Source organism: Rhinolophus sinicus, chromosome 2, assembly GCF_057876585.1.
Source record: "Rhinolophus sinicus isolate RSI-liver-muscle chromosome 2, RSI-T2T, whole genome shotgun sequence".
Classification (NCBI taxonomy): Eukaryota; Metazoa; Chordata; class Mammalia; order Chiroptera; family Rhinolophidae; genus Rhinolophus; species Rhinolophus sinicus.
The window spans coordinates 84,211,478-84,235,626 of NC_142502.1; the positions used below are offsets into that span (position 1 = coordinate 84,211,478).

General features: G+C 35.5%; 1 protein-coding gene across 3 annotated transcripts in view; it reads right to left on the minus strand.

Annotated features, from left to right (window-relative positions):
• Nucleotides 1–4,640: 4,640 nt before the first annotated feature.
• The window catches only part of BEND6 (BEN domain containing 6), a 43,476-nt gene continuing 23,967 nt past the window's right edge, over nucleotides 4,641–24,149 (minus strand). For 2 of the 3 annotated variants that reach the window (XM_074333132.2, XM_074333131.2), the window contains exons 4-7: nucleotides 15,665–15,885; nucleotides 14,106–14,298; nucleotides 13,102–13,238; nucleotides 4,641–4,779 (exon numbers count right to left, since the gene is read on the minus strand). In XM_074333132.2, coding sequence (XP_074189233.1) covers nucleotides 13,111–13,238; nucleotides 14,106–14,298; nucleotides 15,665–15,885 — 542 coding nt within the window. In that variant the 3' untranslated portion in view covers nucleotides 4,641–4,779; nucleotides 13,102–13,110. Of the gene's footprint in view, nucleotides 4,786–13,098; nucleotides 13,239–14,105; nucleotides 14,299–15,664; nucleotides 15,886–24,149 lie in introns of all 3 variants that reach the window. The other variant, XM_088795642.1, reaches the window with a different exon arrangement.

Sequence of the window (24,149 nt, forward strand, 5' to 3'; positions counted from 1 at the left end):
ATCTATAAAATAGGCCTTGGAGAGGAAAAGAAAATTTAAGATAATGAGAAAAAGGGATCTTGGGTGAAACAAATATGCCCAGAAATATTTAAAAAAAAATTTTTCCCAGAGGAATAAATAAAGGCATCTAGAAATAAGCACAGTGTTTTAATAAGGAAAACAATCAGAGCACAAGAAACCGGTCCTGGAAACTAGAATTTTGACAGTTGAAATTAAAAATTCAATAGATAATTGGAAGTTATATAGCTAAGAAAATCTTTCAGAAACAGAAAAGAAGCCCAGAGACTTAAAAAAAAAAATGTAGAGAAAAGATACATTCCTCAGTACATGATCATTGGATTCCCAAGATAATTGGAATTACAGGAGATAAAATGAAGAATGGGGAGGAGACTGTTACATAGAAATTATACAAATAGTAATAAAATATATTTTCCCAGAATTCAAGGATGCGACTATCCAGATCGAAAGGTCCATCATGTACCCAGCACAATGAGTAAACAAAAGATAAACAGGCACATTTTCATCCAATTCTAGTATATCAGAGCAAAGAAGATTAAAAAGAGCCTCAAGGAGTATGAGGACACAGATTCTGATTAAAAGAATGAGGATCAGAGTCGCATTATGCTTCTGAATAGCAACATTGGATATAACTCTGGTGTGAACAAATTGGTTACGTTACTATCTTTTTCCTTCTCCTCTGAGAAAGCAAACAAAGCAACAAGGGAAAAAATAGAAACACGAAAACAAAGATCAAAAAACTATTGCCCCACTTTTTCAGCAAATAAGGTGACAGACAAAATCAGCAGAACCCAAAAGAATGTCATTAACATTAAACAGAAAATGCAAAGAGAACACCTAGAGGCCTCATGACTGGCAGATCTCAGAAAAGTACCAGCAAAAGTAAACCTCCTCAAAAGGAGGAATTCACCCAGAAATGTAAAATCTAAACCCCATAAATCTAACAACTGTGGGGGGAGGTAAGCTGAGCTTCCGCAGAAGTCATGAGGCTGGGATGCAGAAACAAAGGGCACAGAGAGAGTCTAGAGGGCTCCTAGCAGCAGATCTCAGAAAGATCCAGCAAAATCGTACTCCCTGAAGGTGAAGGGCTCATCTGGAAGGGCAGGAGCTCTGTCCTGTTTGCTGCTGCCAGTGACGGACCTGGGGATGAGGGCTAGTGCCAGAAATCCTTCTAGACAGCTTAGGTCACAGAACCAGAGGGAGCAGGGCTACACAAAAAATTTCTCAGAGGATTCATATCGGTCAGAACCAATGGTCTCTAAAGGGGATCAAATATACGGTGATGGAAGGAGAACTGACTCTGGGTGGTGAACACACAATGGGATTTACAGATGATGTAATACAGAATTGTACACCTGAAATCTATGTAACTTTACTAACAATTGTCACCCCAATAAACTTTAATTAAAAAAAAAAAAAAAAGAATCAGTGGTCTCTGTGACAGCAAGGAGAGGGCCTTTGAAAGGTTTGAAGCCTAGAAAGGAACCCTGGCCCCTACCACCATTCATGAACCTATATGAAAATAGCTGGACCAGGAAGAAACATATCATTAAAAAATGTGCAGATTGGTGCAGCCACTATGGAAATCAGTATGGAGGTATCTCAAAAAACTGGAAATGGAACTACCTTATGACCCAGCAATTCCACTCCTAGGTATCTATGCAGAAAAATTCAAAACAATAATATGAAAAAATTTATGTACCCCTATGTTTATTGCAGCACTATACACAATAGCCAAGACATGGAAACAACCAAAATGCCCATCGGTAGATGACTGGATTAAGAAACTGTGGTACATTTACACAATAGAGTATTTATTACTCAGCCATAAGGAAGAATGAAATCTTACCATTTGCAACAATATGGATGGACCTAGAGAACATTATGCTAAGTGAAATAAGTCAGACGGAGAAAGACAAATACCATATGATCTCACTTATATGTGGAACGTAAAGAATAGAATAAATGAATGAATTAATCAGAAACAGTCTCAGAGATATAGAGGAAAAACTGAGGGTTGCTAGATGGGAGGGGGGGTGGGGATGAGGGAGAAGGTGAGGGGATAAGAAAGCACTATTGGTAACCACAAGATTGCCACAGGGATATGAAAGTCAATTTGGGGAATATAATCAATAATGTAAAGAGTTTGTAGGCTATCCTATGGACACTTATCTCATTAGGGAGACCACTTCAGGGATGGTGTGGATGCCTGATCACTGCACTGTACACCTGAAGCTGAAGGTGAAAAATAATGTCAACTATAATAAATATACATATATAGACGTATATATATACATATATACGTCTATATATATATATATATATATATTTACAAGAAGTGGAGTATGGCATAAGGAATAGAGACAGTGGAAATATAATGGCTGTATGTGATGTCAGAGGGGTAGTGGATCGGGGACGGGGGTTGTCACTCCGTGAGGGATATACATGATAAATGTCTAACTATTACATTGTTTTGTACACCTGAAACTAATAATAAAAAAATGTGTTCAAGAAAGGCTATGGCACAGCATCAGTAGAAGATTTTATAAGTAAAAATGTGAAAAGAGCTGCAAAATTTTCAAATGCATGAAAGACATTCACAGGAAAATGCTGTCACAGAACAGATGAAAATGCCGACCACACATTCCACCACGGGGTAAAAATCTTAACAAACTACCATCTCTATGTAGGAAGACCACAGAACACACATGCTGGAACTCAAATCAGTAAATTTTTCTTTGACACTTCGCTGCACTTATTGTAGACTGAGAAAGTCCTTCCCCTTCAGAGAATATAAAACTATTCATGTTTTTAAAATCTCAGTTCAATTTTTACTTTTTATTAATTTGAAATTCTTTATAAAATATGATTTGAAGTAGGAATATAATTATTTTTTATTCATCAATTGTCTCAGTATTATTTATTGAATAAACCTCCTTTGCCCACTATTAAAAGTTCTACTTTGATCATATTCTAAATTCTTGTATAGGTGATAATATATATTATATTATATTATATATTACATATAATCACATATATCTCCATTAGTTTTCTTAATTTGTAACTCATTTAGATTCAATCTATGAAGCTGAATTAAAAACAATACATCTATTATCTATAAAAATATCAACATATCACAAAATAAGGAAGGACCATAGACATTCCAGTTGAATAATACAGATATATTTTGCAAAGGAAATTTTATTTACATTTAGTAGGAAAAATTTATATTACAAAGTATTTTTAAACATCTTAGTAAGATTATCCTTTTTCAATAAAAATATAAGCACCCTGGACATTGTGACTATATCCTACATAGAATGGAAATTGACCGTGGATATTGTCTATACATCCTACAGAGCATGGCTCTTTAGAAGACAAATAAGCCAGAGCCACATAGCCCAATTATAATGGTAACACCTCAGTGTGTGGATGAAGAAGCCATCACTCTTGAAAAGGATTTTCCCCCTGGATTTTATACATTAATAAGAAACAAGCAAATACTTTTTATGTTTTCAATGGGATTTATTTATATTTAAGTAAAAGTAGCAAATATTAACATAAGTTATTTCCTTAAGAATATTTATTTGGTACAACCACATTGTTATCAAACATTTATGGAATATTCCCTGGCTCCATATTATTGAATTTTCCAACTGTTATATGCATCCTCTTTTCCAAGTTTAAACATAGCCTTGTGCACTGAAGAAGCATGGCTTGGCAGTGCAGAGTTTTCCCATGTGACAACCTGACATCAAGGAGAAACCTCTTGATGAGAATGTTTTATCTTTCATTCATTCACAAAATGGAATTTTTCTTTTTTGTGTGATTATCAGCCCCACATGATTTTGTTTTCATTTATTTTTTTCTTCTGATATTCTGAAAACAAAACAGTTAAAGCTAAGCAGTGTAGCAATATAACCAACCAAATACGTGGGATATTACATCTTATATAGGATGTTTTAGATGACACTGATGTTTTATATTATATATCTGTATTTATATGTAGGGCAGTAAAAAGTTAGAAGCATATACACAAACATAAAAAAGATTTTTCTGAAAGTTGATGCATTGTTTTAACAATCACAAAAACCTGGGTTTATTTCCTTTTCAGGAGTACAGTAGAATAATTTCGTATTAAAATAGAAAGGTCTTGCTGCTCTGATTTTTTTATTTCTATGCTATACATTTTAAGTAACAGAATTATCCTGTAACTTTATTGCTAAAGCACTATTACTTGGTTAGATATGATTACCAGATTTCAGGCTGACTTTGCTGCTCTCATTCACGTTTTTGAACACTGATCATTTCACTATACTTTTCCACACATGTGCTTATGCTAAAGATCCAAAAACCAAAACGGTGTCATTGGTAATAATAAATGTACAGCAATTAATTAGAACAGTGACAAATCTTAGGGGTTGAAGTTTTTGTTGTTATGAGAACTCTGACTAGCCTGTTAAGTTAGCTGTACAGAGAAGCATTTTGGGATGGAAAAATGCATATTTCCAAGAAACTATAATGCATGCTTATTTGACTGCTAGAAATTCTCTACTTTGATGTGTCGTGGATACTTAGGGTGGAATCTACATGCAGCTTCTTCAGCAAGCTTGTTGCTCCGTCAGGAGAGCCCGCGATATTACAGATGTCTCCCAGCCTGTCACTGCACATGTCTGTCTGTGCTCACTGCCAGGGAGGTTGCAGATTCTCCAACAAAATCCAATTTTAGATTTAGAACTGGAGGTGCTTAGTTTCAGATACCTATAGTACCGATAAGAAACAAATTTCAAAAAATAGAACAGATTTATTTTACAATTCTTATAGTATTTGTAACTGTGGTATGAATTATTTTTGCATCTACTATAAATTTTTGCTTAAAAACAAATTGTTAATAAGAACTATTACTATTAAAGTGACTTAAGAACTCTTTTATGATCTAGTCAGAGGAAGTCCAACATAAATAACAGTTAAAATATTATATATATATCTATCTCAAATGACTTTAAAAGATATATGTATATCTCAAACGACTTTAAAAGAAACTTTTTCTTAGGTAACATTTAAAACATACAAAGTAAAATGAACCATCCTCACATACCCATCAACCATCTTAAAAAAATTATCAGTGATTCTGTTTGTCATTCTTTCGCAACATTTACTGATTGTTTAAGTATCAGGCAATTTTCCAAATCTACTTCACCTCTTTCAAAACTCAAGAAAACCAAATGAGCTAGGTCAGAGGCAGAACTATTATGAAGCTAATAAACCTTACTTTCATAGGTACCTTCCAAAAAAGGGGTCCTAGTAATATCTTTACATGTTTATATATTTTTGTTAAATTTACCAAAGTTAGTTATTTCAACCATAATTAGTTAAGACCACTGTCTCTTTCCATTTCAACTGCCTTTCAGTCATATTTTCTCCTCTGATTGTAACCATGGAGTGGCAGTGGGTATTCCTGAGATTTTATTAAGGATTCACTGCGATGTGTTTTTGCACTTTGCAAATCTCTTCCATGTATAATTACATTATTGCTGGTCATTCCAGTTTGTAATGTCTTCTAGGAATATCATGGTAAATTCAAAGTACTTCTAGGTAAATTCAAAGTACTCACTCCATAGAAAACTTGAAATGCCCTGAAATCTTATAGCTCAGCTATCTCAAACTCAATAGAGGTTTCCCAAATTTAACAGCAATCCTAAAAATTACATTGCTAATAAAGAGTTGAGAATTTGCAAGAAACCTCTGTAAACTGTCAAAAAGAAAAAAAGCAATTTTCCATCAACTATGCTAGAGGATAGTTTAAATTGTTTATCTATTCTTTCTGTAGACACAGCTATTACAAAATTGTTGTCAAATGAAGAGGTAGCCAATATGTATGCAACTCTAAAAAAGTAGGATAAAAGTATTATACAGACGTTAATAAAAATATTATACAATTTCCTCTACATGATGTGAAGTTGAGATAGTTGTTAACTTTTAAACATTATGTAGTTTTAATAATTTATTCCAAATTAATATACAGAGTTGTAACTAATTGTGTATTCATATTTTTGTGTTTCTTTTCTTAAAGAGAGCTTTCCAAATTCTATAAGCTTCAGGTTCCACAAATCCTGGATCCATCCATGAGGTAGGTATTATTATTATCCCTGTTTAAATTAAAATTCAGAGAGGTCCAGTACTTTCCAAAGGCCATACATTTATTAAGACATAGAGCAGGCTTCAAAACTAGATTTTCTGATCCTAAAATATTTAATTTTATATGTCAACTAGGCTAGGCTATGGTACCCAGTTATTTGGTCAGACACTAGTCTAGATGTTGCTGTACCGGTATTTTTAAAATGAGATTAACATTTAAATCAGTACATTTTCAGTAAAGCAGATTACTCTCCATAATATGGGTGGGTCTCACCCAATAAGTTCTTCGAAGGCCTTAAGAGCAAAGACTGAGGTCCTCTGAGGAAGGAGGAATTCTGTTTCTAGACTACTATTGGACTCAAGACTGCAATGTCAACTCTTCCCTAGGTTGCAGCCTGTGAGCCTGCCCTGCAGATTTCAGACTTTTCAGTTTCCATAATTGTGTGTGCCAATTCCTTAAAATAAATTTCATATATACATATATATATATCTATATATCTCTCTATATATATCCTATTGCTTCTGTTTCTCTGGAGAACTATGACTAATGCAAAAAGAAATACAAAGAACTATATGCTAGTTTTGGCTAATACCATATTGCCCCCCAAATAAGACCTAACTGGAAAATAAGCCCTAGCATGATTTTTCAGGATGCTCGTAATATAAGCCCTACCCCCAAAATAAGCCCCAGTTAAGATAGTCAGCCAGACGGATGCATTTAGTACATCCGTTGCAACACACGAGGGACGTATTGAGTTATAAAATAGTCATATTACTATACAATTAAATATAAATAAATAATATTATTGACATTGACACTGGAAATAAATGATAATATAAATTATAATGAAGTATTTGTAAATACCCAAGCAGGCACCTTTGGAGGAGAGGTAAATGCCTATGTAAACAGATGAACTCGAGACTTATTGCTAAATGACCAATCAGAGTACAGACACAACACACAAATAACATGCACACTTAATGAACGGACGTGGTTGTGTCTAATATGAATCTTCATAATTCAATATGTCATGTGTTGTAATGGATGTACTTAATGCACTTGTGTGAAATAAAGAAACGTTTTCTGAATTTTGGTGCCTGAAATTTTTCGTCGCTTTTGTGTGGACTATCATTCTTAACTGTCATCATTTTTGTTGCCATCCTGTCTCGTAAGTCTTCAATTAACACCTGAGTTAATGGTAGACTTAAAGGGAATAATATTTTGACCCCCAGATAACATGAGTGCAAAAAGAAAGAGCTATTCCATCGAGTACAAGAAAGGAATTGTGGAGGACTCCCGGGGCAAGAATCTTATGTCTTTCTGCAAAGAAAATAAGTTGGATTTCCAAATGGTCCAAAAATGACTAGCAGGGTACAATAACCTCAGTCAACAGGTGGACGAGGGATATGCTAAGAAATGCAAGTGTGGATCAGGTCGGCAACCATTATTTCCTGAGCTGGAAGACATCTCCTGTGAATGGATTGCTGACAGGAGAGCAAAACTTTGGTTGTGCGCAGGGCTGATATTCAAGCATTTGCTCTTGCAATGGCACCACAGTTAGAAATATCCCCAGAAAAATTCAAAGCATCACAACACTGGCTGGATGACTACCTTCAGCAATATGAACTATCTCTAAGATTGACAACACTGTTCAAGCTGGAAGATACTAAAGTTATTAAACGTGCACTTGCATTCAAGTCCTTTGTTGATGACATCGACTTTTCTAAATACAAACTCTGCGACATGATTGCTATGGATGAAACTGCAGTGTTTATGGGCTAAGGATCTCAAATGACAATTGATCAGGGGTGTGCCTTGTCAATCTACATTCCCTCCACTGGTTACAAAAGTGCACGATACTTGTATTTTGGCAATTCATCTGGAAGGAAAGAAAGCCTCACCTTTCATCATCACTAAGAGCAAGAAAGATAAGGTTGAACGTGTTTCAGGCATTTATGTTCTTGAAACCAAAAAAGCCACACAAAAGCAGTTATAAGGAAGTGGGTCAATTTAACGCTGCCACTTGTTTTTGCAAGGTGGCCAAAGAGGTCTGCTAGTCTGGGATTCAGCCAGCACTCACCACGCTAAAGACATGAAGAATCTTGCAGAGAGAAGAATAGATTAAATAATGATTCCCGCAGGAATGACTGCCTAGCTCTAGACTGTTGATATTGCAATAAACAAGTTGTTCAAGGACCATTTGAGCACGGAAATCAATGATTACATTGAAAATAGAATGGAGAGAAATCAGCGTTGGAAACTTTGCGAAGCCTAGCCTGCAAGAGGTTGTGACTTGGGTGAAGAATTCATGGAATAAAATCACTGACAGCTGTGTTGCCAATGCACTACATCTATCGCTGGACATAAGAGATTGCTGGACATAAGAGATTGGGGCCAATGATTCTACAGGAAATGGAGTCGCAAGAAATTCAAGCTGGAATTCGGGGTTTGGAGAGTTATGATGATGTTCCAGAAGAAGATGACATGACTGTATTTGAATAAGTGTATATTTTTGTACACGAATAAATGTAGATTGTTGTACATGAAAAAATAAGACACCCCCTGAAAATAAGCCCTAATGCGTCTTTTGGAGCAAAAATTAACACAAGACCCGGTCTTATTTTCGGGGGAATACAGTAGTTACTAATCATATGACCTTGTCAGTTCACTTAACCTCTTTAGGCTTTAGTTTCATTATCTCCAAAACAAGGAAATCATTTCAGACCAGGAGTTTTCAACCTTGGCACAATTGATATTTTTGGCTGGGTAATTCTTTGTTGTGTGGGGGCTCTCCTACACATTGTAGGATGTTTAGCAACATCCCTGGCTGTCCACTAGATGCCAGTAGTATCACCCCGTTGTGAATAACCCAAAACATCTCCAGACATTTTCAAATATCCTCCAGTTGAAGGGCAGGGGACAAAAGCCCTCCCATCCTATTTGAGCACTGCTGTATTATTAGATCATCTTTAAATTATAATATAGGCATATGTAATATTATAGTAGAGATTATATATACTGAGGCAGCTTTGGAAATTTCGGGAGAAAGCTATTTGACCACTTGGGATTTTATAGAGGTGATATTTTAATATTCTGTAATTCTTATAAATATAACTTTCTTCAGCACTTATAAGAAAGAAGCAAAAAATGGAAAAGTCCAGAAATATTGGCAAATCAAGCTCTTGGCCAAGTGCGAGCTACAGGCCACTTAAGGGCAGTGAAAAATATCATAAACGTAGCCACTTTAAAATGGAATTGGAGCTGCCATCCCAGAGGAAGTGCCTTTGCATGTTTTATTCCTCAACCCACTGGAAAGTTAAAATAGGGCAAAATAACCTTTGTACTGAACCTAAAGCAGCATTTATCCAAAACAACTATTTGCAAAGATAATAAGAAAATAGGTATTATGAGTATCAGACTGAAAATTAAAAACATTCTTTAGAATTAGCATCACTGTGTTAACTTCTCTGCACGATAGCAATTCTTTCCTTCTATTCAGGTAATTATTCCCCTTCCTTTTCTCATAAGGACCCCTTACCTTTGCCTCCTAATTGGAACACTATTTGGGTTCCTGTCTGACTCAGTGCTTCTTGAAGAGCTGTTCTTTTGGATCTCAAATAAATGCTTGTGGCCTCTCAGGCCTTTTAGTTTTAGGTTAACAGCAGTCAAGGAGTGAGAGAGAATAGATGAAAAAGGTGGAAGGATGGACTTTAGCATTTATCTTCAAATAAATGAGTCTTAGCTGGGAAATGATTGTCCTTTCAAATCCAAGCCACCAGTGACAACTCTGAGCTCAGTAGTGGGTGGAGGGCACAGTCCGCCACATGACACATGTGTTGGGGTGGCTAGGCTTCTTGGATGTATAGAAATTCGTATAAGTCTACATGATTTCTTAATTCATATTGCCTTGCTAATATTAATGCAAGGAAAGGTATTTTTTCAAAGAATATATTTTTTGGTGGGAGGTTAGGGAGGGGGTATGGTTTGCCTCAATAAGTGTAATTACCTTTAGGCTCCTGTTAAATGACCAAGAAGAAAAATCAGCAGCATTCCACTAGATGGTGCTATATCTGACTAACTCATCAAGCACAGATAAATTAAGTTTTATGTGACCCTGTTCTTCCCAGCATATTTTCTCAGTCCTTTGAAATAATTTTGATTTAGCGCTACTTCAAATGAAACATACCTGTCAATTAAAAAATTTTATTTTCCGCTCAGAACATATTTACTTCTGACACCTTGTTAATCTCTACCTACTTCTGATTCAAAATATATGCATTTGTATTCCAAGCAATTGGGCAACAAAGCAAGGCTCAGGCTCAGAATGCACAAGAACATATTGTGTTCATAGCAAAAGACTGTTCCCTTTACAAATTTTAATTAATGTCATAGCCAGGTGATGTAACAACACTACTACCGGCAAGTGCAAGCAAAACTGATATAAAAATCTTTTAACTTTAATTTCTTCAACACTTTGCTGACTGATATTGTCAGATGAGTTTTGTGTTTATCCTTGGCAGTCTGAGATATTAAAAAAGGCAGAAGTTAGGATATTAAAATTTTTTGCAGAGCTCTGAAATACAATAATGTGCTACAAAAGATAGCTCTATGACTTGGGAGCTAACTGCATGGCCATTAGAAAGGGAACTTGGCCATTCTACACCAGGATAACAGGATAGGCTCACGTCAAAAAGAGAATTATAAGGGCTCATTTAAGCAATTATTTCCTAACTGGGAAGGTGTAAGGTTCACAATCTACTGAAAATTTTAATCACTTGGGGGAGAAAAAGGTTACAAATATCCTTATCTTTTATAAAATTTCAAGTCAATCTACCAGTGTATAGAAGCCAAGAGAAAGAATTCCTCTGCAGTTGTCATAAGTAGTCTCGTTTGTTTTTAAGGAAGAGAGAATATTGTTGACCCTCATCAGTAAACTTACTTGTATAGCAAAATAGTAAGGGACTCTCAGGGAGGATGGGGGTGGGAGTCAGCAATGGGTGGAGGGTGTCGGGGGGAATTACTGCATTATAGGCAATTCCATATCCCATTTAAAATACGGTCAGAAGAAAAAGACAAGTAAAATGGTCTCAAAAGTGACTAGAGTTGGGTGGAGAACAGGTAAAGTGGAAGTTAAAGATTGAAGTGAAAAAAAAAAGGATGAAAAACCTGCCCTCATATGGTTACCATATATCTCTGTTTATCAACTAGAATATTAACACAGTAATGCATATTTTTCACATATTTTCCATCAAAATAATGCAGAGGAAGGATGAGCACAAGCCAAACACCAGGACATTGGGTTGCTAAAGCAAACAAAATTCCACTTCACAGTTTTGCATAGGGCAGGGCCTGACTACAACGTGTATTTCCTCCAGAACTCACTAAAAACAAATAATTCTTTTTCCAGTGTAATACAAATATCTTGGTAAAAATCCTTATCAAACAAAGTATAACAACTATTTAAAGATTTAAAGACAATTAGAAGCAGAGGGAGGATGGTGGGGGAGACTCCTCAATACTTCCAGCCAGTGTATCCGTCAAACCACTGTTTTCAAGTTTTAAGTTCAGTCCCAGTAATGCACCTCAGAGATTTCCCAAGCGTCTGTATCTCTCTTGTTCTAGAGAGGCACTTCCTAAATTGTCCTCCTTTGGTTCCTTTCTACCCCTACCTACAACTTAACACATGTTCTGTGAAGAAAAAAATTTCTCAGTAAAATATATATTTGGAAAACACAACATGCTACTATATACCCCCTTCTTAGAAATTTCTGGTACACTGGGCATATTAAAGGGTATCAAAATATCTGAGGGGTTCTGGGAAAGGAAAATCTGTGTAACTGAACTGATATCCCAAATTTATTTTACTTATTTTTTTGTATTTCATTGTTTTTATCTTTTATTCTATTTTAATTTTTCAATTACATTTGACATTCAATATTATTTTATATTAGTTTCAGATGTACAGCATACTTGTTAGACATCTATATAACTTACCAAGTGATCCCCCCCAATTAGTCTAGTACCCATTTGGCACTATGCATAGTTATTACCATATTATTGACAATATTCCCTATGCTTTACATCCCTGTGACTATTTTGTAATATTTTTTATTTTTAGAAAGGTTTTCATTGAAATATAACTAACAAACAATATTATATTAGTTTCAGGAGTACACCATAGTTGTCCAACATTTATTTATATACCTAAAGAAGTGGTCACTGTGATAAGTCCAGCAACCATCTGACACTGTACCACACTGTCACAATATTATTGACTATATTCCCTATGCTGTACATTACGTCCCCATGACTTATTTATTTTATATGTGGAAATGTGGATCTCTTACTCCCCTTCACCTTTCCCCCCCCCCGCCTTTTAAAAATTTTCCAATTACAGTTGACATTTGATATTATTTTATATTAGTTTCAGGTGTATAGCATAATGGTTAGACATTTTATGTAATTTACAAAGTGATCCACCTGACTAGTCTAGTATCCATCTGGCACTATACATAGTTATTACCATATTATTGACTATAATCCTTATGCTATACTTTACATCCCCCTTACTATTTCATAACTACCAATTTGTACTTAATCCCTTTACCTTTTTCACCCTGCTCCCTCCCAATCCCCCTCCCATCTGGCTACCATCAGCTTGTTCCTTGCATCTGAGTCTGTTTCTGTTTTGCTTCTTTGTGTTGTTCTTTAGATTCCATATATAAGTGAGATCATATGGTATTTGTCTTTCTCTGTCTGAATTTTTCCACTTAGTATAATACCTTTCCCTTCCCTGTCGCCACCTTCACTCCCAGGAATAACTATTAGCATTTCACAAGCCACTAGTATTCTCTAGTAGAGTGTTCAGAAAATGGTATTCCAGGGATAAAAGTATTACATCTTTTTGCCGTGTTGAAAGGATTGCGAAGATTTAAAAGACTTACCAAAAGGATCTACTTAATATCCTGAGAGTTCATATTTTTACTTAAATTTGGCTTCTTGGTACAGTTATTCAGCTTTTGCCCTATCATTCTCCTGATTGAAACATCATCTGAGTTGGGAAATAACTGTTTTGTGACTCCTGTAAAAAACAACAATAAGAATACACAAAAACACTTTATAAGGCCTTTGCATCTTAAGGTCTGAACTGAGATAAAACATCACACAATCCACATTATAGTTTTCTATTTTGCAAAAGCAATCCAAACACACTTGAGATATTTAAATAGATGAGTATATAAACAAGTTTTACAGTTTTACAAAGCAAAGCAAGAGATAATGAAGGTCTATATTTTAAACTGAGAGCATACGTATTTGTCTTCTTATAGTACCACTCAATTTTAACCTTGCTACTTACTCTGCACTCTAAGTTCCCCTTGCTCAAAAATGTTGGGAATTTAATTTTATCCATCCCAACATCAGCTGAAACAACTAGAGTCTGACTGACCCTTTTCCAAGTAAGAAATCACATACTGTTCAAATGTAAAGAGTTGGGATTCCGTGATTCCCTAAATTTGTTGGATATTTGCAAAAAAAAAAAAAAAAAAAATCTGATAATCTAGATTATTATATTTAAGGAGATTCATTAATTTGAAAACCATAAAAAGGATAGTCAAATTAACCTCTATTTTTCTAGAATAAAAGATAAGGGATAGAACCAAGGTGAGACAGAAAAACAAAACTGAAATTATGTTTGAAAGGATTTTGAAAATTTATTTTAAAACTATGAATTTTATGAATCCAAACTTTTCAGTGATATATAATTTAATAACTGCTTTTAATGTAAAGTTTTTCTACAAAATTTCCCATGTTTAATAAATGAGATTTATTTTGAGATTCTCTCATAGAAAAATAAACTTGGAAAAGAAAGACCATGAAAGAAAAATTTAACCTTGAATGGTAAACTATTTCAAATTCATGTGACAGTAAAATACAATCATATTATCACCTATGATTTCTTGAACTTCATTCTGATTCATAGCTGGTTTTACAGCTTTGTCCCTCGAAGTAGAGGATTTTGCACCCGTCAGGCTGTGTGTGGCCATGTATTCATTTGTGTAAAGTACTTGCATTAAATCATTAATAAACTTCTGAGGCTTGCTTTTGTTACAACGGGCAATCTGCCATTTTTCAATCTTGAACTAAAAAATAATAAATGAAATTGGAAAAAAAAAAGAAAGTAATATCTGGAGAAATATACCTTTAATTAAGACATGCCAGAACAAAAAAATCAACATACTTTAAAGTGAGGTATTATACTTTTAATATATATGTTACATTTCAGGTTAGAGTTAAATGTTATCTTTGAGATAATTCCCCATATCTGTGAAGTATTTGTTCCAGAGTATATACAAATTCTTGTCATGGAATCTGGATTTGGTACTTTAAGGATTAGTCCCCTCCTCTTCACTTCCTACTAAGGGTGATAGGCAGAATAATGGTCCACTGAAGACATCCACATCCTATTTCCTGGAATTTGTGTATATGGTTGCCTTATATGGGAAAAACGACTTTGCAGGTGTGATTAAAATTAAGGATCTTGAGATGGGGAGATTATCTTGGATTATGCACGTGGGCCCAATCTAATCACAGGAGCCCTTAAATGCAGAAGAGGGAGGCAGAAGAATGGGTCAGAAAAAAGAAACAGATGGAGCAGAGATTCGAAGAGTAAGAGGGATTTTGCTTGCATGGCTGGCTGTGAGGATGCTGGAAGTGTGCCTCAAGCCAGGGAATGTGGTTGCTTCAAAAAGCAGGAATGGTTTTCAAGTTTATAGCCAGCAAGAAAACGGGGACCTCAGTTCTACAACCACAAGCAACTGAATTCTACAACAACTCACATGAACAGGACATAGATTTTTCTATAGACCCTCCAGAAAGGTGTGCACCTGCCAACAGCTTGATGTTACCACACTTCTGATCTACAGAACTTGGAGAAAGTCCATTTGTGTTATTATAAATCACTATTTTTTTGGTAATCTATTATACAGCAAAAGGAAATTATACTAAGATTCAAATATTCTGAATGTTAGCTTTTTCATATTTAATGATTGCTCTTGAAGGCATCTTTTTCCAGGCTAATACCTGAGTCTAACAAAACGCTTGCCTTTTTAGCTTCTGTTTCTTGATTAAGAGAAATTGAAAAAGTAGAAAGAGAATTGTGTCCAGCCAGCATGTAGACGCTGAAATTTACATTCTTTCAATGACATAATTTTACTTAAACACCCCTTAGCGCATCGTTATCCTTCTATCATTGGATTAAGAATTTTCTAGTTTAAAAACTTCATCATTATCCACAATTTGACTAGTTTTTTAAACTGGATATTTGTTTCACAAATATTAATTTATTGTAAAAAACACACACACCCAAATAAAACTGTTTAAAGCAATTGGAATGTTATGGTTGTGACCTAAAGTTATCTGATGAAACAATGGTCATTTTGTACTCTTATTTTAATTTTTGTATTTAACTGTATCCCAGTGAAAGATAAGGCAGGTATTCCAACTGACCTGCTTATCATCAGTATGATGCTCTTCTTCAGGTTTCAAGGAAATTGGTGAACTGGAATTAGAATCAGAATTACTGCACATTGAGGCAAATGATTCTGGTGAGGAGTTGTTTGTTGCTCTCCAGAGAGTGGATGCAGGTGTAGACATGGTTCCTCCACCCTTGAGGACGGCCTCCGCCATACCAACCAATTCTTCAAATTGGGTAACTGCCTGTGGTAACACTAGAATGGCAAAAAAAGGTAACACTTTAGAAATACTTTTAACAATGGGCATATATATTTATTTTTATTGGGTAGATATGCATAGAAATACATGGAACAAATTGGTAACATTTGCTACCTTTGAAAAATAAACGTGGTAGGAGGAGTGGTTGGAATACATTTACTTTTTATTATTAAATAATTTAATAATTGCTTCATAATAAAAAATCAATTTTAAAACATTTGGTGATTGCATTTAAATGTATATACATTACATCATAACTAAAATCAGTGTTTTAAAAAGTTGATTCTTTTTTCTAACTGCTAATAATATTATCTGAAGGTATTTAATCTCTTCGTTGTAGACATTACTTAATATATGATCAATCACCTTCCAGATACTTACATTAGGCCAGCTTAAATGATAAGATAAAATTAACCATTTCTCACATATTAAAATAAATTTTCTATGACCTTTGTGTGTCGTTTTCCAGGGAGTCAAATTTTATCAAATTAATAAAAAGTCATTGCCACAATTCAAACCTATGTTTTCACATATTGAAGGTAAATTTTAGTAGTCAACTGCATGTTCTCTTTGTTCCTTTTTTAAATGGAAACTTACACATTCAAAGGTTTCATGCCTCCATGTAAAATGGTCTTCTCTGATGTTATATTTAGTTTGTTTCCTAAGGACAAATAACATTTTGTTGGAGTTGGAAGTCACCTCGAACCCTATCTAATGCAACTCCTCACTCTATGGTTGAGGGTAATGCCTACTGGGGGGAGGGGGGGCAGGCAAAAAGACTCTGAAACTTTTTTTGTACTTATCTTAAGCATATTATTGAACTATAACCTTTAGAATAATATTTGATTTGAGAGCTGAAAAATCACATATTGATGACATGTCCAAATCAATACATCTGGTACTATATTAGTAGAAAAAGAAGAAAATCTACTAAAGAAAATCTTATTTTATATTCTCTCAATTAATATTAAGCATCTCTCATGTGCCAGACACTTATTCAAGCAGCGATTATTTATTGAGCATTTAATAATATTAAGCACTTATCTAGCTTTTGCTCTGTGCCAGGCACTATTCTGGTGACTTTACTCATGTTCATTTATTTAATCCTCATTGTAACTCTCTGAGGCAGGTATAATCATCATCCCCGATTGATGAGGACAATTAGGCAATGAAAGTTTTAATCACCCGTATAGGCTTGACTCAGTGAAAAGAGAGACAAAGATTCAAATTCAGACTGCCAATTTCATGCTATAAACTACAGTTGACCCTTGAACAACACGAGTTTGAATTACACAAGTCCACTTACATGAGGATTTTTTTCAATAAATATATTGGAACCTATTTTGGAGATTTGTTACAATTTGAAAAAACTCGAACCATGTAGCCTAGAAACATTCAGAAAAAGTTAGGTATGTCATGAATGCATATAATACATGTAATATTCAAAATATGTGTTCATCGACTGTTTATGTTATCAGTAAGGCTCCCAGTCAATGGTAGGCTATTAGTAGTTCAGTTTTTGGGGGAGTCAAATGTTATATGTTGATTTTTGACTGCATGGGGGGAGGTTCAGTACCCCTAAACCCTGCATTGTTCAAGGGTCAACTGTACTATATTATGCAGACTCTCAACATTTGCCAACCACTATGTTAGGTGCTAGGGATGAAACTGAGAGCAAAACCAGGTGTGATTCTAGCTTTTTGGAACTGAGAGGGGGTGGAAGGCATTATTTACATAAGCATGCTGTATAGTAAGAATTTGGCCTGCTCAAACTGAGGTCTCTATCCTAACCCTCCTGGCCCCCAAATTCCTATAAAGTAATCTCTGAACCCTTGGAAATTTCCAAGGACAGGAGTGTCTTTCTTAGTCTTGGTGAGGCCCTCAGACCCCACCTTATAGTTTATGCTAAGCTGTTTCTTGGGGTGGGAACAATCACACCCAATAGCCTTAGGGTAGAAGCTGGCCATAGCAAGAAAGCCAGAAAGATTTAGAGACTGAGTTCAACCACATAGGCAATCAATCAATCAGTCAGTCAGTTACGTCTACATAATGAATCCTTACTAAAAACTTTGAACACCAGAGCTCAGGTGAGCTCCTGGAGAGATAATACTCCATGCATATTGTCACACATAAATGCTAGGAGGGTAATGTATCCTGAGGACAGCAGAAGCCTCACATTTGGAAACTGCCCAGACTCTGCCCTATGTCTCTTCTACCTTTGGCTGGTTCTAATTTGTATTCTTTCCTGGTCATAAATGAACCATGAGTATAATAGATTTCAGTGCGTTGTGAGTGTCTTTAGTAAATTACTGAACCAGAGGATGGTTTTGGAAAACCCCTGAACTTGGGGTTGGCATCAGAAGTCTGAGGCAGACTTGGCAGTCTGGAGGACAGTGCTGTTTGGCTAACTCAAGGTCCATGGAAAGAAATGAAAAATTTTAGTTGTAAAGCATGTAAAAATAACATAAATGGAGCCACTTTCAAATGAGCGAGAGCCACCATCCTAGAATCACCGCCTTTGCACATCTTACTCCTCAAACTTGTGGAATGTTAAGACTGGAAAAAATAACCTTTGGACTGGCTTAAAGCAGTATAGATCCCGAACAACTGTTTGCAAAGATAACAAGATAGCAGATTTTATGATCACCAGACTGAAAATGAAAAATATTCTTAAAATTAGCATCACTATTTTAGCTTATTTGCATGTGTAAAATTTCCTTCCTTCTATGCATGTAATTGTACCCATTCGCTTTTTCATAAACACCCTTTGCCTTCACCTTTCAATTGGAACACTATTTGGGTTTCTGCCTGAATCAGTGCTTCCTGAATAGCTGTGTTTTTGGATCTCAAGTAAATGCTTGTTGTCTCTCACTTTGGTCTTTTATTTTTAGGTTAACAAGTGCCACCAAGGAAAGTGTAATGGGCTTGACCCATCCTGGGGAGGGGAGAGGCATGGAAGGCTTTTTTGGGGAGGTCAGGACTGATCTGAGAGCGGAAGGTTGCGAAGGAATTAAATAGCTGGAGAGAAGAAGGAGGTCATCAGAGACACACTAGGAAACACAAGTTCTGTATTTGAAAAACTGCAGGAAGGCCAAAGCTAGAATGCAAAGAGAAAAGGGGAATTAGGTATAAAGTGACGTTTCAAGGCTGTTTACTGTGTTTTCTAATAATGAAATTTGTACCAGTTCATTGGAATATATCCTTCTTGTCATTTCTATCTTTGTATCTGTCTATATGCATGTATTTTCTTTTACACAATTAGGACCATACTGTATATACAGCATTGTATTATGGTTCTGTTTTCCAATTAGGACTGTAAAGTGAATATCTTTCCTGTTTTATCAAATCTTCTTGGAAAATATGAGTTTTGAGGTCTAATTTACATAGCGTCCAAGTCTTAGTGGAACTTAAGTAGGTAAAGGGAAATGAGTCTGACAAAAGGATACACTTGGTTAATGAACACCCATGAAAATATAGAACATTTCCATCCTCTCAGAAAGTGGCCTCATGTCCCTTCTCAGTCCCTGGACTTGCTTCAGAGTCTGATCTGACATCTTTCTTTACCAGAGGTAAGTTTTACCTGTTCTTGAATTCCATATAAATGGATTCAAACAGTATACATTCTCCTCTTTTTATCTGACTTTTTTTTTCTCTGCGTAATGTTTTGAGATTCATTCATGCTGCTCAGTTATTCATTTTTAGTTTTTGTTGTTGAATAACGTTCAATTATATGGATACTCCACAATGAATGTGTCCATTCACCTGTTGATAGGTTATTTGCCATTTGAAAACATGACTTTAATGGTTCCCTAATATTCCAAGGTATTGATATTACATAATTTACTTAAATGCTTTTTACTAAAAAAAATCTTTTTGGAATTTAGTTTGCTTCCAGTTTTTCTTTATTACAAACAAAACTGATGAACTGCTTAGCCCATATGTCTTCATATATATCTCTGATCACCTCAACGCTATAAATTCCTGAAAGGATAATAATATGGTCACAGATATAAATGTTTTCAAGACTCAATATTGTTGAATTACTCTCCGGAATGATTCTTCCAACTTACACTCCCACCAGCAACGTAAGAAATGGGATATTTCATTGTACTATCAACAACAGGTAGTAATCACTAACAACAATCTTCACTATTTTGATAGGTTAAAATCTTGGTACAATTTAAATTGCAATTATTTGATAAATAATTATACATAAACAAATAAATATTTATTTGTTTATGATTATTTGAACTTCCATGAATTATCTATTGGACCATGGAATATTAGTACTTCTTCTATTTTATAAGAACTTAAAAGATTTTTGTAAAGTGCTTATAAGAGTGGCTAGTGCATTATAGACACAATATGTTAGCTATTATTAGCTCCCTTACATATTAAGCATTCTAACCTTTTATTTGTTATAAGTTGCAAGTATTGTTCTTAGAATGTTAATTTTAAACCTTCTTTTTGAAGCACACCCACATGCATTTTTAATTTTAGGTAAAGTAGCAGTCTTTTCTTTAGTATATTATCCATTTATTTTATGTGCAAAAAGTCATTCATCATTCAGATCAGTTAACTATTTCCCCATATAGTTTGTATAGTTTAAACATCTTTTTATAGTGTTTTCCCCCAGAGATATATTTTGAACTTCTAATGAAAAACTTTAAACACAAAAATAGTAAACACTCTTATACCCATCCGCCAGTTCCAACTCACAGCCATCTTGTTGCAGCTATACTCCCATCCACTTCCTCCCCACCCTTAAGATTACTTGAACCAAATGACAGGCATTATCTCATTTCATCTATAACTACTTCCATATGTATCTCTAAAAGGTAAGAAATTTTAAAAGTATAACTGTAACACCATTGTCACAGCCAGAAATACTTAACAATAGCTCCTTAATAACATTAAAAACACCTAGTAAATGTTTGAATTTCTCCAAATATCTGATTTTGTTAAAGTCGGAATCAGGATTCAAATAAGGACCGTACATTACAATTGGTTGTTGTCTCTCATCGAAACTGTAAGTTTCCTCTCCTCTCCTAGTTTTTCCTTGCAATTTATTAGTTGAAGAAACTGGCTCATTTGTCCTGCAGGTTTCCCATGGCCTGGCCCTTAAGTGGTGTTTAACATATTCTCAGTTTCCCTGTATTAGTTCTAAATTAGTAGTTAGGTGTAAAGGCTTGATCAGATTTAGGTAGTGTTTTGACCTCCACAAGGTGGCATTTAATGCATGGCTACTTTTGTGTGATATTAGCAATCACTGATGATCACTGCTTCGATTCACTATGCCATAAAGGGTTGCACAATGGTATTACATGGCCATATTTAGGTGCTAGGAGTGCTCTTCGCTACTGGGTTCTTGTTTGTAGGCTTAATTAGTGAACAATATTAGAAAATATTTATTATTAATTTTTAAAGATAAAATTCATCATGTGTTTAAACAGGTGTTTTCCATTTAAATTCAGAACACAGAGTTTCCATTTAAACTATAGTTATGTTTTTGGTATGCCACATGGGGTGAAATGAGAACCTAACTTGAACTGGCCACCTCCCCCCACCCCCCAGGAAATTATTTGTTTAATAAGTCATTGTCATGCAGGGAGTCACACGGGGTCTCTGCTCCCGCTCCCCACATAAGAACGCAGGATATGGTGAGGCCAAAATGGGACACCCATGGAGCCATAGGTAGGGGAGTCTGTGGGGACAGAGCCCCAGAAAGCAGTTTCCAGGCTCTCGGCCTCACATAGAAAGGTGCTGGCTCAGGTAGTAAATGGCCATCAACTGTGATTGGATGGCCATCAGCTGTGGCTAGTTGGCCGTCAGCTGTAACCAGTGAGCCATTGGCCACTAATATAACTGCTGTGGCTATGCTAGCAGAAAATGGGGACTAGCAAGAAGATGGTGGCTGGCTGGCAAGTGCGGATTGCAGTTAGGATGGCAGGTTGTGGACAGTGTGGATCCTGCTTCCTGTGTCTCCGGCCCAGCCGCCAGTAAGAATATAGTAATATGACTCTCCTATCTATGGCTCCGTGGGTGTTCCTTTTTGGCCTCACCATATCCTGAGTTCTTATGTAGGGAGCGGGAACAGAGACCCCGCTGGACGCCCCCCACGACAGTCATACCACTATAGTCTCGCTGGCGGCTGGGTTGGAGACATAGGAGGCAGGAGCCACATGATCCGCTATCCACACTCCACCACACTACGCGCTTGCCAGACACCATCTTCTTGCTAGCCCCCATTTTCTGCTAGCGTAGCCACAGCAGTTATATTAGTGGCCAATGGCTCACTGGTTACAGCTGACGGCCAAGTAGACACAGCTGATGGCCATCTACTACCTGAGCCAGCACCTTTCCACGTGAGGCTGAGAGCCTGGAAACTGCTCTCTGGGGCTCTGTCCCCACAGTCATCCTTTTACTAACTGACTTGCAGGACTTGCTACATAAATTACCAGGCCCATTGCTAAATGAAAATGCAGGACTCCTTGTCCAAAATGTCTTAAGAGTTTTAATATGGTAGCAGCAGAGCTGTTAACCATTTTGTGGGGCCTTCCTAAGAGCAGGATCCTATGTAACTTCACAAGTGACACACCATGAAGCTGGCCATGATGACTTGTGATAGTGAACACCATAACAGCAAAACTTATATAGCATTTGCTATCACTAGGCTCTGTTCTGAATGCTTTACAAGTCACCCAGGTAATTACTTTTATTATTTCCATTTTTGAGATGAGGTCACTGAGGCACCGAATGGTTAAACAACTTGCACAAGATTACACAGCTAGTAGGTGGTAGAGGCAGGGTTTGAATTTTTAGAACTTTATATGATTTAATGTTGACAAGTTATGTCCTCATATTCTTTTTCAAATTGTTCTTAATTGATTTTGCCTATTTATTTTTCAGGTTAAGTTTAGACGAATTATTGTCAAATTACAACAAACAAACGAACAAAACAATCATTGGTATTTTGATTGGGATTCCATTCAAACTATTAGTTATTTTGGGATGTGAAATGTCTCTCCATTTATTTAGATTTGTATATTTCTCTGCTCAGTTTTAAATTTTTCTACATAGATCCCACACCATTTTTGTTAGGATAATTACTAGATATTGTATAGTTTGTAATTAATATGAATCGATTCTTTTGTCTTTCTTTGAGGAATGTAACCAGCAATTTTTGATCTACATGTAAGGAAATTACTGATTTAAAAAAAATGGCAGCTAGCAGATTTGGAGCACCTATTATGTACCGAGCACTTGTTATTTTTAAAATAAAATAAGACTTATAATGAAAAACAGTAGTCCTTTGCCTTATCACTAACCCCCTTGATTATCACTCCTTGAGGCTACCACTTCCAATCCATTTAACTGTTTCTTCTGCTAGTTACCATTCTAGTCTTAAATAATAATATACACATGCAGCTATAGAGGGTGCCAAAAAATGTATACACACTTTAAGAAAGGAAAAAACTGTATTAAAATTATGCTGTTGGTAACCATTTTGAGCACCTTTTGTAATTGCTTAAGTCAAACGTGTCTTGTATTCATCTTTTGTTATCGATATATATTGAATATTACAATTTTAATACAGTTTTTTCCTTTCTTAAAATTTTTAAGGCACCCTCGGGATTTATTGAATTTTTCAGATCCATATACTTATTTATTGATGTTCAACTATATAATGTAACTATGTAGCTCCTTTTATTCTTTTCCCCCAGCCACACGGGCACTTACACATAGTACTCAAATGAAAACATATGCGCAGTCTTCTCCTTTTTCTGTCATCCCAGTATAGTGCTAACACAATTGTTAGTTCAATAAATATGGTGCTTACATTATTTTAGTGATGTAAATATTATTCACAATTCCTTTCCTTTAAAATTCAAAGAGAATAAAAGGGGAAAAATTGAACACAATGTGTAGAGTCAAATCACTTAAGTAGTTTTCCTACAAACGGAAGGAGAGAAATAGGGTGGAAGTCTTCGGAGAAGCAAATGGTTTGAAAGAGGGTTTTTTGTTTTTTTAAAAATTTATTGGGGTGACAATTGTTAGTAAAATTACATAGATTTCAGGTGTACAATTCTGTATTACATCATCTATAAATCCCATTGTGTGTTCACCACCCAGAGTCAGTTCTCCTTCCATCACCATATATTTCATCCCCTTTACCCTCATCTCCCACCCCGCACCCCGGTTTTTGTTTTTTAATGGGAGAAAGAATAGTACGTCTGATGCTAAAGGAAATGATTCATTA